Below are 19555 nucleotides of genomic sequence, written 5' to 3' on the forward strand. Positions count from 1 at the left end.
GGGTTTTTTTTTTCTTTATTGTCAAAGTGTGATACAGAAGGGTTACATATGAAAGGCAGTGAGTACATTTCTTGATCTACTTGTTACCTCCTCTCTTATTTCCTCCCCTTCTCCCTCCCCATTCCCCTCTCCCTGGAAGAGTTGTGTAGTTGGTTTACACCAAATGGTTTACCAACACTTGTTTTGGAAATACAACTATTTCCAGTACTCTTATATACCTTCACATGACCTCCCTGACATCATTAGTTTTGTGAAACACAAGGACCTTAGTTAAAAAAAGAAAAAATGGAATCACCAACTATGAAATGATCATTGACTATATGCTATAGATCTTATTTCCAAACTAATGTCTCACCTCTAGGCATTCACACACAGTGAGACCAAAGGAGGATAGTCTTAGGAGAGGATTACAAAGACACAATAGCTATGTACACCTGATCATATAAAATAATATTTGTCAAAATGAACTCCAGGAAATGGAAACAAGAGGTTCTTGTTCTTGTTGTTGCTGCTTTTCTTTGCTTTGCTTTTGGTCTTGTTTGTTCGTTTATCTGTGTTTGGGAGAGTAAGGGAGGAGGCACAAATGTAGCAGTGATACTCGCTAGACACTATATATAACTGTAACCCTTTTGTGTATCACCTTTATAATAATAATAAATTTCAAAATAAATAAAATAATGTCTCATTAGCAATGGGTACAGAAAAATGCTATGAGGAGATGGGAAGGTATATATTTAATAAAATCACTAAGCAGAATAAACCTATTTTGAATTTTAAAAACTTAAATAGGTAATAAAAAGCAAACATACCCATCTTTGGTCTGATCCACCACACCACTTAAAAGTTCCACAGTCTTTGGGTTAGGCTGGCTTTCTCCAAAAATATTCAAATATCGAGTAACGAAGTCATTGGGAGACATAAAAAATTCACCATTTCTTTCAATGCTTGCATACTGTTAAATAAAAAAATGGTAGAAATATTATGTTATATATTTGTTTTTCAAAAGTATATAACCATGGGATCAATATGTAAAATAGATAAAAACATACAAAGGATAAAATATCAGTTATGACAATGCATTCTTCATAATAGCAGCTAGCTCCCATCACTTCAAGGAAAAACAAAAACACAGAGAGCTTGTCAAGTCTTATACTTATCAATGGCTCTCAACTGTAGGTAATGTCCCACAGGGGATATTTGCAAATGTCACATAATAATTTTCATTGCTATTAACTCGCTGGTAAAGGATGCTACTGGCATATACTGGATACTTCTTATAACAGAGATATCTAGCCCAAATATGAAATGCTTAAGCAGAAATCTGGTTTACAGAAATGTAGAAAAACTATCTCTTGTTTGTTAGTAAAGACATACAGCTTTTCCTTTCCTACCCCCATCCCACCCCTCTGTCTCTTTCTTTGAGACACAGTCTTGCCATGTAGCATAGGACGGCCTTGAACTTGTTATATATAGCCCAGGCTAGTCTGGAATACTTCATCCTTCTACCTGAGCCTCACAAATGCTGGGACTGTGGGTATTCATCTCCATGTATGACAAAAGCAAAGTAGTTAGGAAGTATTTTCATAAAATTAACTCGGATGCCGTAGGATGAAGTGAGATGGCTCCAGTACTTTGGGTTCCTATATAAGCAATCCGAAACCCAATTCAATATAGTAAACAGTAAAAAGGAACATAAACTGAAAATATAATAAAGGTGTTGCCTCAAACACACAGTCTCCTGTCCCCTGACAATATTAGAAACCTCAGAATTGCGTCCTTTCTAGGCAAGTGCTCTACAACTTGAGCCCACACCTACAATAGTCCTTTTGTTTTATTTGTTTGTTTCTCAGGTAGGGACTCAAGCTTTTGTTTAGACCTGCTTCCAACAGAGATTCTTCTATCTCTACCTCCTGAGTAGCTGGAACTGTAAGTATAAACCACCAGTCTAGGCCTCCATCAGTGTTCTTTATGGAGCTCTGAACTACTTGCAATTAGATGCTGCCCAATTAATGAATCATTGAACTCTCAAATAACTCATGAAAACTTTCATGTGGCTACATTTACCTTTAATGAAAGTCTGGGAGATATACAAGCTATGAAAAAAAGGAGATAAGCAGTGCTACAAAGCATAGTTTGCTCCATTTGACATCTTGCAGGATTTTATGGAATCAGATATTAACTGCTGCCCTAGTTAATGTCCTCTTCACTAGAGAGCATTACACAGAGACGTACAGTATGATTTATTTGGCATGTGATGACTGCTCATAGCATCCTCATGCCTTCAGTGGGGCACATTCCAGCTTGGATAAGAGGAAGCAGGACAAGTCTCAATCCATGGTATCCCAGGGTCTGTAGGAAATACTAAAAACTGTTTTGTCCTTATAAAGCATAGAGGAGTTCCTAATGCTGATTCTAAAATTGATTACATTAAGAAAGGAAAGACCAGCTTCAAGAACAGGGCTTCTGGGTGACAAGAACCACACTGGTGAGGTACCAGGACACCAATTCTCTTCCTCTGTAATCCCAGAGTTAATGCCATTCAAAATTCTTTTCAAAAGTCACTTACAGCCAGAAGCTGGTGACTCACACTAGGATCTGAAGATCTGGACTTGAAACAAGCCTGGGTAAAAAAAATCTGTGAGACTTTTACTTCGAATTAACCAGCAAAAGCTATAAGTAGAGCTGTGGGTCAAGTAGTAGAGCACCAGCTTTGAGCAAAAAGGCCAGAGTAAGAGTAAAAAGCCCAGGGTTCAAACCCCAGAACCAGACAGGACACACAAACATGCATACACACACAGACACAGACAGGGGCGCACGTACACATATGCACACATACACACACACACACAACACAACACTTGCATTTGAATTTCAATATAAACACTTAGCAAGAGTCCCTTAGGTCTGAGCTGTGCCTCTTACCACATGAATGACTTTGGGCAAGTTACCCAAGTTTTCTGGTCCACTGACTTTTCATCTGTAAAATATATCTAAAAGTATTACCAGCTCCATTAGGTTGATGCTTGAAACAAATGACATAACTATGTGATCTACTTAGCAATGCTCTATACCCTTACTAGGGCTATATAAATTTTCTCTAATACCAGGGATTAAGAATGCAATCAAGGGTTTCACAGTACCAGCTACCAATCCTGGCCCTGCAATCTCTTGGAGGTTGATGATATCAATTAATGCTTCACAGCATAGTGAAAGATGGCCCAGCAATCCCACCATTCTACAGTTATCACATAACGTGGTTTTAGAGAATATGTAGAAGAATGAAAATATTTTGATTTTCCTAAATGAAGCAAAACATTCAAATAAAAACTATATCAATGCTAATTTCAGTAATCTCATTATTTAGTTATATCTGTGTTTCCTTATGGTAATGATGAATATATATTAAAATCACAATTTCTCCTACCAGCAGACATTTAGATTATATCCATTTTCAAATTCTTGTAGCCAAACCTAAGATAGCCATTTTTATATATAACATTTGTCCAAATTCCTGGCAATTTTCAAATGCTAGATTCCTGAAAAAGAAATCGTTGAGTCAAAGGAGAGGAACTTTAAGGCTCTTGGTACTTATTATCACACTGCTCTCCAGAAAAGATTGTACCAATTTACACCCCACCAACAGTGTAAGAACATGACCCTTCCCTTCCTTTGTCTATCATATTTGCTCAAATATTTTTCCAGGTTGATACTTTTATATAATTGAGTCCACAGAATTTTTCCTTTGCAATTTCTTCTATTATTTTTTATGCTTTCTATGCATAAATAAAGTCTTTCTGCATCTCAATACTAACTAAATAGTCATACACAGATTCTCTTTGGTTGTATAAAGTAGGTCTATCTTTTACCTTTAGTTCTTTGTTAGTACATCAGCCCTTTATTTTTGTGTGTGGTTAGAGTTACAGATTCTCCAACTTTGGTCTTTCCCATTACTGGTTTTGCCAGGATTGCAAACTAAATCATTCTTTCTTCCTTTATCTTTAGGATAATGTTTTTCTCACATAGCTACCCAGGCCTCATTGCAGGTTTATTACACATGATCTGACCAACTTATAAATAAGCTCATAATAAATGACTCTTTCTGCTGGGCACTAGTGGCTCATGCCAGCAATCCTAGCTACTCAGGAGACTGAGAGCTGAGGATTATGGTTCAAAGGCAGCCCATGCAGGAAAGTCTATGAGACTCTTATCTCCAATTAACCACCAGAAAACCAAAGTGGAGATGTGACTCAAAATGATAGAGTGCTAGCTTTGAGCAAAAGAGCTCAAAGACAGTGCCCAGACCCTGAGTTCAAGCCCCATGACTGACAAAAAAAAAAAGTAAAAAATAAACAAACCAATAAATATATGGCTCATTTCTTGAATTCTAGCAATTAGAGGCTGAGATCGAGAGGATTATAGTTCCAAGCTGGGGCAGAAAATTCTGTCAGACTCCATCTCCAGTTAACCAGAAAAAAGCTGAGGTTGCTCAAGTGGCGGAGCGTCAGCATTGTAAGAAAGCAAAGTGTGAAGCACTAAGTTCAAATATTTGTACTGCCCAAAATAATAATAATGATAGAAACAGAAAAAAATCAAAACTAAACATTTAAATTCTGGCACATGCTTTATGCAGCTCAGTTAATAAGAAGTTCTCAGTGAGTCCTTTATCATTATCAATTGTGTTTAAATCCCTGTATGGTTTCTCTTTAATTTTGTGAAAATTTGCCTCCAAAAAAGCAAATGGCAATCCCAAAATAATGTAAAAGTTAATGTGCTTAAGTGATAAAGTAAAAATTTAGATTTGTTGAATATCAGCATGAAGCTGGAAGAAGTTAGACAGTATTATTGCAAAAATGAACAAAGCATCTATAGTGCAGTACTGAACTCTATTCATCCAGAGTGTTCACAGTTTTTCCCCAATAATGTTCTGTCTCCTTGGAGCTTTCATACAATCACAAGCAAAACCCTTGACAAGCAGGCTCCATCCTCAGTACCAATTCTTATTATCTGGCAATGGTTTACCAGAGACAATGAATATTTGGAGGCTGTCTAATTATCCATGCAAGAATGCTGGGATAAGGCTGGGAATATGGCCTACTGGCAAGAGTGCTTACCGTGTATACTTGAAGCCCTGGGTTCGATTCCCCAGCACCACATATATAGAAAATGGCCAAAAGTGGCGCTGTGGCTCAAGTGGCAGAGTGCTAGCCTTGAGCAAAAAGATGCCAGAGACAGTGCTCAGGTCCTGAGTCCAAGCCCAAAAAAACAAAAACAAAAACAAGAATGCTGGGATAGACTAACAGTTCTTGTCTTCACCACATTGGGAAATGTCTTAGGACTGAAAGGATAATCTAGTAGAGATAGTTTAAGGGACTATGAAAATTCTCTGCATGGTGGGAGAGAAGAGGACCATGTGGAGAGAAGACTCAGAGCTAGGTTTGGGAGATAAAAGGCCTCTTCAGGCTGAAAGATTGTTATTCAATCTCTACGTATTTATTTAAACACAACTCTTTGCCAGACTGTTGCTGCCCACAATGGCAAATACTCCCCATTTGTTTCCCATAAACACTGCCATAACCATACAAGTGGACCCTTTATGCATTCTTAGAGTCTATTCTTGGTGTGTACTTGCAAATCTCATGGTTTTTTCAACTATAAAGACTCAATACACGCCTGTTAAAATTAACATGAAGCAGCATTGAAATCATTAGGTAAACAAAATGTACTGTCAGGCACTGACCAGAAATGGAACTGACAACCTACACTTGAACTTCCACATTCAGATAAATCTTCACCTGCAACTTCTCACAAGAACAGCCTACAAAGTAAACTCAAATGTTCCTCCCCTACTACACCACGTTCCACCCCCTCCTGTCAACCACTACCCAAGACCCCTATGCTCCAGGCCACCCAAGTTACTGGCTATTCCCTCCACACAACTGGCCCACTTTGACAAGCTTGCTCTTTTCTTTGCCTGGAAAAGTTTTCCTTTGCCCCCATGTCCTACTCTGTCTTTTCCATCTGATAAACACCTATTCATCTGTAAGCAGAGATCAAACTGCTCCATATCTTTAATGACTCTGTGTAAGGATGGATGGACAGATAGACAGATAGAAAAGAGAGACAGACAGACATTCTCACATTTTCCTGTAAACTAATGCTATATATAATGTTTATCAAACATACCATGACTTTTTAATTTCTTACACCAACATACAATGAAACATTTAAGGTCAGGAGACCTATCATCTTTATATGCTCAATGTTTAACACCATACTCAACATTTTTTGTTTTGGGATTTTGGGGTTTGGCTTTTTTTTTTTTTTTTTTGCCAGTCCTGGGGCTTGAACTCAGGGCCTGAGCACTATCCCTGGCTTCTTTTTGTTCAAGGCTAGCACTCTACCACTTGAGCCATAGCACCACTTCTGGCTTTTTCTGTCTTATGTGGTGCTGAGGAATTGAACCCAGGGCTTCATGTATAGGAGGCAAGCACTCTACCACTAGGCCACATTCCCAGCTATACTCAACCTTTTGTAAGCCACTTCAAAGGGTAAAACTGAGTTCAACAATTCTCAAAAAGAAAAAAAAAAAAGAAATGTATTCCTTCCAGTCCTCCAGGACCTCTCTTTCCTCACCTGCTCAGTTCCATGGCTGTCTGATGGCCAGAGCTGCCAATCCTAACCAGTCCCTGTGCATCTAGTTTAAAGGACAAAAAACATTTTCCCCTACAAGCTACAGGACTGTCTCTAGCTAGTTTAACAGAGAGATAACTGGGGTATTTCACAAAGAGTTTTTATTAGGAATCAAACTGAAAACTGCACATGCAGAAAAGCAGCATCCTGCTGACTGCTGATCCAGGTTTAACTAAAACAACCAGCCTAGCAGCCTCCATGGCGCCTCATTCCCCCTTTTCCTTTTAACCACAACACTGACTGAAGTAGACAGTAAACAAGAAATCCTCCTCATGTTAAGCCAAGGTGGATTTGTGTTGGGCCCATGCTATCCTAGCCTAGTGAGGTCACCATAACCTTTGCCAAATCCACAATCCCTTCTACGGATGCTGTTTTCTTCAGGTATCCCCTCCCCCACCCATCTCCTCAGATCCATGTCTCACTCACAAGTCACAGAGTTTCCCATGCATTACCAAGGCTCTGTGCAACCTTGGGCCCATGTACACAGAAACCCTACAGGTGGCCTGTCCAAAGCTCTACAGTGGGAATCCCATCTTCCATGGGTCTATGTTGGCTAAGCAGGCTTGGTCCCCAGTATAAACTTGCCTGGCAATGGGAACGGATTTTGCAGCTGGCAAAGACATGTCATTCCAGACTAATTCTTAATAAAGTCTTTCTGATGTCACAGGCTTCTAAAGCTGGATACAGGCTCCACCAGTCTCAAACAGATCATGTTAACAGTCCAATGAGCACCAAAGCCACACCATCTACTAAGATCCTGCTGCTAAGTTGTTTTTTCTATTCTGTCAGAAGGACGTAAGAAAACTGAAGTAACAAAACCTTAGTTCAAGAAATGATTGTGACTTTTTTAACTTCAATGCCCCAAGAAGGTGAATTTTTATCTATTTCTCTAACCTCCTTGGCAACCACTGCAAATGTCTCTCAGAATTCCATCATTAGCCCCTCACAGCATTAACACACCTTAAACTCATAAATACTAAAATTTCTGTGGGTCCTTCATACACTTCATCCCTACCATGGTAGGCCAGACAATAGTTAGAATCGAAATAACTGTATTTCTGTTTTCTGGACTTTTATCAAGTATCCTTTTCCAAAGGGAAAAGGTTCCAATGGGAACCAAAGGGATCTTAAGATCTCCATTTGGGGGGAGGGATACCAATATTGGGGTTTGAACTCAGGGCCCATGTACTGTTCCCCTTAGCTTTTTTCCTCAAGCTCAGTACTATACTACCTGAGCCACAGCTTCACTTCCAGCTTTTTACTGGTTAGTTGAAGATAGTCTCATGGACTTTCCTGCTTGGGATGGCTAGGAACCAGAATCCTCAGATCTCAGCCTCATGAGTAGCATAGACATGAGCCTGTAATTCTTTATTGGCATTTCTAGTCTGGAAGCAATTTTATAGGAATCCTTTTTTACATAGAACCCAAATCTCCTTATAAATCTGTCATTTCCTCCTCCTCTGAAAATGATTTCTATATTTAATCATTTTCTTTCCAGTATTGGAATTAACTAATTTCAAGTATTTTCTAAATATGTGATACTGAACACTTTCTTGGAAATTATCTCATTGAATTGTTGCTAGTTTTCTAACTTTATTATAAACATGTTCAACCACACACTAAGTAGAAAGGATAGTGTAATAAAACTAATGTTTTATTTTCCATTTTCTAAAAGTTTCACATTTATTTACCTTATCCCACTAACACTGGATTACTTAAAGGAAATCGCAGATATCATAATCTCATCTGTAAATGCTTTATTGTTTACCTCTAAACAGAACAAACTATGTATTTCTCAAAATCAGAAAACCATTGTCCACAAAAAAGCATACCAGCCTGAAATCAATTAATTTCAATCCTGAATATCCAATATCCTATCAATGTTCAAATCCTCTAAAGAGTGTCAACTTTTTTGACAAGGAAGAAAGCTGAATTCAGAGTCTCCTATACTCTATGCAAACAGTCTATCATAAATCAACATCCCCAAGCCCTCAATTTTTATTTAATATACAACCTGCACCCCGGCCCCAACTTTGGCAGTACTGAGGTTTGAATTCAGGGCTTCTTCACACTTGCTTGGCTGGTGCTTCACTACTTGACCCACCCCTCCTGATCAAATTTTTTTTTTATTACTTAGGAGATGGAGTCTCACCGATTTTTTTGCCTGGGCTGGCTTTGATCAGTAATCTTCTGGATCTCAGCCTTCTGAGTAGCTAGGAGCATAGGTGTGAACCACCAATGACTGGCTAATACACTTAAATGTAGGGAAGGAAAATGAAGCCTGAAGAAATAACAACTTTCTACATCCATTCAGCACAGTTTGTCATATAAAATTTTGATACCTTTTTCCATTCAGTACAGCTACCTTTTTAGAATGTTCAGAAATGTCCACATATTTTGTTGTCATTTTCTGCACGAAAGTGGTCTTTTCTTTTTTGAGTACATTGATTTCAGTAGAATAACACAGGTACTTCAGAGTTTGAGACCCTAGGTGGACTTCTATTGTATTAATCATTCACTGTCCACTACCATACAGTAGTAGAAGGAGCGGGAGACACCAGGGAGAGAAGTTGTGGTACCTGCTGTGCTCTGGCATCAAGACTTTCACACAGAGCCCTCCGCACAGACATCACCCCTAAGAAGATGACAAAAGCTCTCATGGTAGCAACAGGGACATCAGAGAGGCAGGGGAATCCACCTTGGATGAACGAAGGATTACCAGGATGCTGACAAAGAGCTTTAAACTTAGGAAAAGAAAATATAATCATCATTTTATATAGGTCAACTGTGAAGACGTAAATGAGTTGCAAAATTAAATCTCAGTGTAACTCCCATTCAGTACATGGCCTTATGTGAAAAGAAAGACATTAAAATGTAAAGCATGCTGCCATCACAGACAACTGCCTACATATTTTCTGTACATTTTTTAAAAGTTAGAATTGCAAAGGAATCCTTTAAGTTATACACAAAAGGTACTTCTGAGGATTTTTATATAACAATAGAATAGTTATCTGAAATAATATTTTAATGTTATAGAACACAAACGAAATAAGAAACAAAATAGATTCCTTTATACTGACCTTCAAAAATATTGTTCTGAGTTCAGCTGGATCTGCTCTCTTGGTTAAAGCCACCTAGAAATAAACATAAAAATGTTTATATTATTAGAACATAGCTGAAATAAAACTAGCAGACTAAAGAAAAACAAACTTCAGGTTAGAAATTAATAGATCTCAATTTTGTTCTTAAAGCACCAAATTGTCCCAGTGCATAAGCTATTCCCCAGATTTTAACTGTGATTCCATATACAGCTTCTAGAATGATAATAGCCTGTGCAAGAAACAATAAGTAGTTAACATTCTCAATACCCAGTGATACTGAAAAAGTAAACTTGAGTTTTATGCACAGCATTTTTTTCACTACCCTGCAATGGAAGCTATACCCTTTCACAAGGGAATTTTAAATAGTAAAGGCCAGCCAGTTTGCTAACTTTACAAGAGAGCATGTTTCTTAAAGAAATATGAATGAGCTAGGCACATCATATTAAGGAACCAAAGGGAATTACTTCCCACAGTTCTACCGTAAATAGGCATACATACCTAGCTACCAGGTAAGGTATGCCCAGGGTCATCTCCTTTCCCCCTACTTTTTATTTAATAAGCTAGAAGTCTCCAAGGATATAGCTATTATTCTTCACATTCTAAAAATATATGGGGCTGAGGTTACCTTCCATGTGTTAAAATTTGACAGATTAGCTCAGAATAGGTGTTGTGCTTAATTCTCCAGGACACAAAGTCCAAAAACATCACTGGGAAATAAGCAAGACAAACTTGAACATGACTGCCCCAGTCAACACAAAAGAGCCCTTATGTGGAATCAAACAGTGGGTTTATTCAGTGTCCCATCGCCCAATCCTGCTGGCAAAAACTGTCATGAGACTGAATTCTCACCAAGCACAGCATTGCCCCATGATACAGCCAAGGAGGGATTCCTGGAACCACCCCAACACTGGAACCATGGTGTTATCCATGGGGAGATTTATGCAAATTGTTCTAAATCTCTTCTAAGAGCTTGTAAAGGCTCTTCTGAGATCTTTGAACAATGGGTTCTCTGTCCCTCATGTGGAACTGCTAGAGTTCATTGGCCTGACACTGTCAGGAATAATTTTATTAACTAATCACTGAAATGGGAGATGTAGTCTTTCTGAAACAAGTTGGTTGGTCACCTTGATTCCCAAAGACTGACTGATAACTTTTCACATCAGCTGACTACCTGTAACCAACAATGCTATTTTTTGTCATGAGAAAAATCCTCAAAATCTCTCTCAAAATCCTGCACTAGTTAGTGTCCTTGCTGTTCTGTAAAGGAGGGGAAAAAATAAGACTACTAACCAATTTAACTAATGTAAGTGAAACTTCTGAGCTCAAAGCCTCAGAATTGCTTCCATGTCTCCAAGAAAGATGGGGAATGAACACTTCTGGAAGGAAGTGAAACAAGTGCAGCCTCTCCTCCCCCTCCCCTTTCCCTTCTTTTGTTTTCATGCCATTACTTGAGCTTCAAATCAGGGCCTGGGCATTCTCCCAACCTTTTCCCTCAGTGATGGTACCTACCACTTGAGCCTTACCTCCACTTTTAGCTTTTTGGTACTTAATTAAAGTAAGTATATCAAAGACTTTCCTTCCTTGGGCTGTCTTTTTTTTTTTTTTTTTTTTTTTTTTTTGGCCAGTCCTGGGCCTTGGACTCAGGGCCTGAGCACTGTCCTTGGCTTCTTCCCGCTCAAGGCTAGCACTCTGCCACTTGAGCCACAGTGCCGCTTCTGGCCGTTTTCTGTATATGTGGTGCTGGGGAATCGAACCTAGGGCCTCATGTATCCGAGGCAGGCACTCTTGCCACTAGGCTATATCCCCAGCCCCCTTGGGCTGTCTTTGAACCCGTGATCCGCAGACATCAGCCTCCTAGGTAGCTACAACCAACAGCCCTCCCTCTTTCAAAGTAGAAAATTTCCTCCACAGTTAAGAGCTCCATACCTCATAATGGTCCATAAGTAACACTTTGTGCTGGTACTGAAAGTGACTTCAGAACATCTTATTCTCCTTTAGTTTTACTCAAGTCTGGAACTCTAACATTCCTCCACTTTTAACATTTTGCTTGTTAACTAGAGATAAGAGTTTCTCTTATTTGTCTATGTAGCCTAGCTTCAAACCTCAATCCTCAGATCCGTTTCCTGAATAGCTAAGATTACAGCATGAGGGGCTGGGGATATGGTCTAGTGGCAAGAGTGCTTGCCTCCTATACCTGAAGCCCTGGGTTCAAGTCCTCAGCACCACATATATAGAAAAGGCCAGAAGTGGCACTGTGGCTCAAGTGGCAGAGTCCTACCCTTGAGCAAAAAGAAGCCAGGGAGAGTACTCAGGCCCTGAGTCCAAAGCCCAGGACTGGCAAAAAAAAAAAAAAAAAAAAAAAAGATTACAGCATGAGCCACTGGTACCTGGTAACATTAGTGACATTTCTTTTAAAAATACAGATATTTTAAGTTGATTTTTCTTTTAAAATCAAAACAAATGGCCCACAAAATGAACTCTTTGGTCTATTAGAATGCCACATCCCATAACAGTTTTCTCTGTCAGGCACACTGCAAAACCTTCCCCCAGTAGTACTAGTCCAGAGTGAACCCATGCCCTGAATTCCACAGCACAACTCAAAATGTACATTCTGTGACCCACACCAACTGTGAAGGAAAAAAAAGTGTATTCACTTTAAAACTCACCCAGGGTCTAGGCACAGGAGGAGAGCTCAAGTAAAAAACAATGCAATCAGTGACCTATAGAAGTCAAGACTCCCAGTTTAGAGTGTCCACTCAGTATTGTAATTAAGAAGGTTACTTTAAGTAACAGAAGCTCAAACATGTAATTTGAACTACTTTTGGACGTGAATCTAACAACTCAGCATCTGAGACCCACACTCTTCCCCCCTCTCCCTGTACTGCAGATACTGGACAGTATAACTATACTTTCAGACTCCCTTGCAGCTAGCTACACGACCAGGTGATATCAACTGAAGTAGGGTGAGACTGGAAAGCAAAGATTTAGAAGCTGGGAACACTCCCTGCTGCTTTGACAGCAGGCACCACTGATGCAGTGTTTTCCTGAGGCACCTTCCCACCCTCATATATCAGTGGTAGTATGGCCCTGAAGCATCCCCATTAGGCATCCCACAGTGCTCTCCTGACTGCACAGGGAGCAGACCACTGCTCCCTTGGTGGTCTGCTCTGTGGTGAGGATCTGAAAGTTATTCTTGAGAACTCAACCTCAAGTCTGTTTCTTCACCTTCCCAACAAATTCTGTAAGCCATTTAATACCCTGTAATAAATCTCTCTCTGCTTAAATCAGCTATAGTGGATTCTGTTCTTTGCAAGTGAACCTTGACTGATACAATCAGTAATTGCAAAGGAAAGTTTGGAATTCACTAAAACCACACAGTTGCCATTAACTAAGGGAAAAAAAGAAAGAGGTGTCTATTCAAATTTAAGAAAATCATTTTTTATTGAAACCAGTGAGCCACTCATCCCTTATGCTAGTTTCCTTAGGCCCTAATAAGTCAAAAGCAGTAATTATGCAAAAGGTTACTAAATTATAAATTAGTATACAGATATGACACTATGTTAAGCATTCTTCAAGCCCCAACACTTCTGGGTAATCAACCCTCAAAAGTTCATCTCACTCAACAGCTTACTTATAAAGCACCAGATGCCACAAATGTTAACCCACTGGGTTAACAAAAGCAGGTCATCTCAGGAGTGCTGCAGATGTTTATCAGAAGAATTTAGTAGGCTATTATGTATGTTGCCTTTAACTCTGGTTTGTTTTTTATGAAAGGAAGAGGATCATCAAAATGGAGAGACAAAGGATAAAAGACAAACCAATGCAACAGCAATACTTACAAAACTATATGCTGTAAACCAACAGTACAACTCATGGGGAGGAAGGAAGAGGGGACGGAAATGAGGGAGGAGGTAACAAGTTGGGTAAGAAATGTACCCATTGCCTTACATATGAAACTGTAACTCCTCTGTACATAACTTTGATAATAAATAGTAATTAAAAAAAGAAAAGCCACAAAAAAGAACTGTACACATTGCCTTACGTGTGAAATTGTAACCCATCTGTACATAACTTTAACAATAAAGAAACAATAATTAAAAAAAGAAAAGCCACAAAAAAGAAATGTATACATCCCCTTATGTATGAAACTGTAACCCCTCTGTACATCACTTTGACAATAAATAAATAATTTTTTTAAAATTAAACATCTAAAACCCACCATCATTAAAAGTCTAGTATTAAGCAGTAGAGTATGTCAGTTTCGGAAATGAATGGTGGTGTTTTAGCTGCTTTAAACTAACCCTAATTTTGGGTTCTATAGTATTGTCATTAAGCTACAGCTAACAGTCCAGTAAATGTTCCCAAGAGTAAAAAACTGATGAGACAATTTGAGTCTGTTCTATAATAGTTGTATTTTGTTTAAGATCTCAAATCCTCACAGTGACCCTCAGAGATACTTGCTCCTGTTGACATGAGCACAGGGAAGCAGAGAGGACTTAGGGCCACACTATATATGGTGGCCCAGGGAGAATCAATTAACATCTCAGAGTTCTACATTCTTCACATGTAAATGAGCATATAATAATAAAATGTACCCTACCTAGTTCAGAAGATTATCCAGCAACCATTAGGATTTTTTTTTAAGGATCTGTAAGTCTTAAACTGACAAGCTTGATAACAATATCAGATGTTTTTCATCAAACAAAAATAGTAAGATGGAAGAAACACATGACATTACTAATCACAGACATGTTTGGAAGGTGAAGCGGTCCAACATAAACTGAACTTAGAATGAGAGAACTGAAGATAACAGGATAAGAAAAAACATTATTAAAATGCTATAGAATGAACATCATTTTATCAGGAAAAGTAAACAATTAGCCAAAGCCAAAGTTCTACCAGTGTTACCCAAAACCACCAGAGAATGACTTGGCAAAAAGTTCACCTTGGTTCCTATAACAAGGTTGCTTATCAGGCAAATTGAAATGAAAACCTCACATATATCCTGCATTGTCAGGCTGCCCTCTACCTAATCAAAATCTCGCATGTGAGCATCTGATTAGCAGAGCTGAAGTCATTTGTTTGTATTCTAACATGCAAGAAAAGTTAGGAATTGAGTTGGGGAGGGTGGGGAGAGAAGAAACTTGTTAATAAAATGTGTGACTTTCCTCCAACCCAGAAAACTGGTCAGAGTATGGTAGGTTGCTGAAACCATCAAAATGACCCTAGGTATATACCTGTGTAATCTTCCTTTCCATACAACCCTTAAAGCAGGCTCATTCTTTTCCTTGCTATTGAGGCAAATGCAGGCCAAATACAGGTTGATCTATTAACCATGCCTTTTCCACAAGGTCACAGCCCCAGTGGTCAGACTGTCTTAGCCCAGATTTCTCAATGCTGGTGGTAGGGTACAGTGATCACTCTTTGTTGCAATATCCAGTGCAGTGGAGAATGAGCAGCACCCTCACTCTCTACCCCCCCAGATGCCCATAGCCAGCTACCCCCCCCCATCAAATTATGATAATCACAAAGTCTCCAGACACTGCGAAATATCCCCTAAGGAAAAAAACAAAAAACACCTGTCCCACCCCAGGTAACAACTGCATTTGCTGGTGATGCTCCATGCATGCAACACCATCACCTACAGGAAGGCTGCAGTGTACCAGGTCCACTGCCAGGCACTGAGAAGACAACGCCAGATAAGCCAGAGACACTGTCCCAAGGGGAAATAACAGATTTAGCAATAACTGGCTGGTACAAATTATGTGATAATACATGCTATCACAAGGTACAGTAGAGGAGAACCTAAGAATATAATTCTGCTGGAGTTTAGGGGGTCACAGAAGTGCAGTTTTGCATAATTTATTACTGGTTAAAGCAACCACCACTAAGCCTGGTACTAAAACTTTTGTATTAGACATTGTTTAAACATCACTTAAACTCTTTAGGGTAAAGAGTCATTAATATTTTCTGCTTTTCAGATGTGGAAGCTCAGACATTTCAGACTCTAAAAAGACTCAGGTGATTTTGAGGCTAATTACAATTGAAGGAAGCTGAGATCTGAAGATTGATGTTCAAAAGTCAGCCCAGGCAGGAAAGTTTGTGAGACTCTCATCTCCAATTGACCAGCAAAAAACAAGAACTGGAGCTGTGGCTAGCCTTGAGTGAAAAATTTAAGATAGTGCCCAGACACTGAGTTCAAGCCCCAGTAACTCTACATTACAAGATGTGCCTAGAATTTGACAAGGATAGTATAAAGCTCTTCTGATGTGCCATGAGCATTTTAAGTAATACCATTAAAAATTATTTTTGATTTGGCATTATGATTCATAAATGTCTGTACTTCAATAAAAGGAAGAAGTGCTTAATGAAGAATATTGCTTTCTAGTATTATATACTGAACTTGGTCTCAATTTTTTTTAAGCATCAAGGTTACAGTATAATTAGGAACCAGCTACAATTATAATTACTGCTCCCAATGTAATTTGTTACATATTAGCAAGTGTCAAATTACTACTGCTCCCTAAAGGAATAAAAACTATGCTGTTCTGAAATGTGGAATGCATGTTCCTAGTGAGGAACAAAGGAATATAAAAAGTATATGACATATTTATAAAGTGCTGAAAGGCTCTACTTAGGAGATCACAAGTTGCTGGAGCCCAGATAATGCCATAAAAAGTTAAAATGGCTTCTGAGAGAGAATAGGTACATCAATAAATACTGAGAAAGAGAAAGCTTGAAGTGAAAGAATAATAAAAAAGTTGTTTCCACTAAATAATACCTTACCTGTTCAAAATTCCGCAAGGCATCAACCTCATCTCATTGAAGTAATAATAAAAAGAGGAGCTCTCTGCACAGCCAGGAGCCCCATCCCAAAGAGTTTCCCTCGCCTGAGCCCTCCTGCACCCTCTCCCATGTTCCAGGCACTTTTTCCATGACACTGAGCAATGTCCTTGACTCCATATCTACAGCTAGCATTAATAAAATGTATGGGAGTCATGTCTCTCTTCTAAACTTTGAAAAAAAGAGCACAATGACCCTCCCAAGAGCACACAAAAGTAGCTACCACTATGCCCTTTTGGTAGATAAGGAAATTGAAGCACAGATAGGTCCAACTTGCTCAAGTTAAATAGCAAGCAAGTAGCAGAGCCATTATATAAACACAAAATAAATGTCAACCATTATGTTACACTGCCTTCCAGGGGAAAAGAAAGCAAGCATGAGACTGAGAGGACAAGAAAACACAGATCAAGAGAAAGCAAAGGCCTGATATTTACTCAGGAAGGAGCGATCAGTAGGATCACAGTTCAAATCCGACCCAGGCAAAAGGTTGGCAAAATCACATCTCACTCTTATGAAGCCTTACATATTCAAGCTAGAAATGTGTGTACCTTGGTAAGAGTGAGATTGGTAGGAAGATAACAGTTTGAAGCCAGACCTGGCAAAAACAGGCCCTATTTAAAAAAAAAAAAAAAAAAACTAAAGGAGAAAAAAGGTGGGGTTGGGAATATGGCCTAGTGGCAAGAGTGCTTGCCTCCTATACATGAAGCCCTGGGTTCGATTCCTTAGCAGCACCACATATATAGAAAAGGCCAGAAGTGGTGCTGTGGCTCAAGTGGCAGAGTGGTAGCCTTAAGCAAAAAGAAGCCAGGGACAGTGCTCAGGCCCTGAGTTTAAGCCCCAGGACTGGCCAAAAAAAGGTGGAGGTATGGCTGAAATGACAGAGTACATGTGACCAATCACTACGCTCAAACTCCGGTTCAACCCCAGTAGAGACAGCAAGAAAGAAGAAGGGGAGGGAGAAGAGGAGGCCAACACACATCAATTAATTGTAACGTGTGCCTTGTTTTCATTACAATTTCAAAATAACTGTTAAAAATAATGGAAATAAGGAAAATGCATATAGAATAAATGTACAAAGATACTGAAAAAGTACTTTATATGCTCAAGTGTGATAATGTCACTGTGATTATGCTTTTTAGGACAATTTTCTGTTATGAAGACTAAAGATATAACTTAGTGGCAGAGCTCCATAGGCCCTAGATTCAATCCCCAGAACTACAGAAAAAAAACATAAATTTTAAAAATCTTTAATTTAGTGAGGTACAAAAATAAAATACTTACAGACACAACAGTATATCTAGCATTTGCTTTTGAAAAATAAGAGATGGGAGGCAAGAAAATGTAATATGAATAAAAGAACATTGGCCATAAACAGATATTTCAACTGACTAGTTAGTAAAACAGAGGTTCACTCTATTTCATTTTTTTACATGATAGGAAATTTCCATAACAGGAGTTTACAAAACTCTATTTTTTCAAAAATAAAGTCAAATGTCTCTTCCTCTTAATTTTTTTCCCCCAATAAGATTCTCCTCCTAATGTATTATTTATACCTATTTTATGAGCTTTAAACTCTGGCCCTATTGCTAACCAGCAACATGGTCTCTTATATCCTTACTTGTTACAAAAGAGAAAGCAAGAAGCTGGGTGCTGTTGGCTCAATCCTGAAATCCTAGCAACTCAGGAAGCTGAGATCTGAGGATCATGATATGAAGCCAGCTGAGGCAAGAAAGACTGCTAGACTCTTACCTCCAATAAACTACTCAGAAAAAAGCTGGAAGTAGAGCTGTGGCTCAAGTGTAGCCTTGAGTACAAAGAGGCTCAAGGACAGGGCCCAGGCCCTGAGTTCAAGCCTCAAGACAAGCAAAATGAAAGAGAGAAAGACACACACACATACATACATACACAGAGAGAGAGAGAAAGAGAAAGAGAGAGAGAGAGGTGGCACATGTCCATAAAACCAGCATGCAGGAGACTGAGGCAAGAGGGTCTGGAGTTCTAGGCAGCTTGGTCTACACTGAGACCCTATGTCAGAGAAAGAGAGAGAAATATGGAATGAAATCCCATGCTTAGGACAGAATCTAGCAGTATCATGCTTGGCATGATTATTAATGCCCTTTCATGATCAGAGCAGCCCAGAGGAATGAGTCAGCAGAAGATACCTGAGCACTGGGGAAGGATCTCTGGGCCTACTTAGCTAATCAGATTTTCTCTTAAGACTCCATGCAGATTTAGTCTGCATGACGGTAAATCACACGGGCTGAAGATAGGGCACTAATGAAAGCTAGTGAATGTCCAAGATTGAACAACAAAATTTAACTAAATCTCTACCTTTTATGACAAACAGCTACCTTTTATGTATGTGAAAGGGGGATGGGGGTGTATGTGATAGAGACAGAGAGATGCAAGAGAGAATCAGAAAGACATTTCTTATGTAATATTAAGTAGAGAAGCTTATTAAATATAACACAACCCAGAAGCCATACAGAAAAAGAATGACTAACATAAAATGAATATGAAATCAGTTAAACATCAAACAACTGAAGGGAAAAATAACTAAGCAAACAGACAGGTCAATGGAGCAAGGTTCTTGATTTTAAAGTCCTCTTGGAACAAATCAATGAGTAAATAACCCAATAGAAAATCAGGCAAAAGGTCATGACTGGATATCTTCATGCAACTGATGGACATGATAAAAGGGCTAACAGAAATTTCCATAAATTGAAATGGAAGATAATGAAAAGAAGATGAAATTCTCCAACTAAGTTCAACATCAACTGGCAAGAAAATGAGTATATGAATGCTTAGAAGTGAATGAAACTCCTGGCCATTAGACAAAGAAAGGTCAAATTGGAGATCAACCATCACAACTTATCTTTCAAGCCACCTATGACCAAGTATAGCTTAGAATTTGCTGAGGA

At 38.9% G+C, this 19555-nt stretch overlaps 1 protein-coding gene across 1 annotated transcript in view; it reads right to left on the minus strand.

Moving 5' to 3' along the window:
• Positions 1-19555, minus strand: part of Slc25a13 (solute carrier family 25 member 13) — a 178651-nt gene that overhangs the window by 137843 nt on the left and 21253 nt on the right. The window contains exons 2-3 of the mRNA XM_048340063.1: positions 9771-9824; positions 810-952 (exon numbers count right to left, since the gene is read on the minus strand). Of these exons, the coding sequence (XP_048196020.1) occupies positions 810-952; positions 9771-9824 (197 nt within the window). The remainder of the gene's footprint in view (positions 1-809; positions 953-9770; positions 9825-19555) is intronic.

This window comes from Perognathus longimembris, chromosome 2 (genome assembly GCF_023159225.1).
Source record: "Perognathus longimembris pacificus isolate PPM17 chromosome 2, ASM2315922v1, whole genome shotgun sequence".
Lineage (NCBI taxonomy): Eukaryota > Metazoa > Chordata > Mammalia > Rodentia > Heteromyidae > Perognathus > Perognathus longimembris.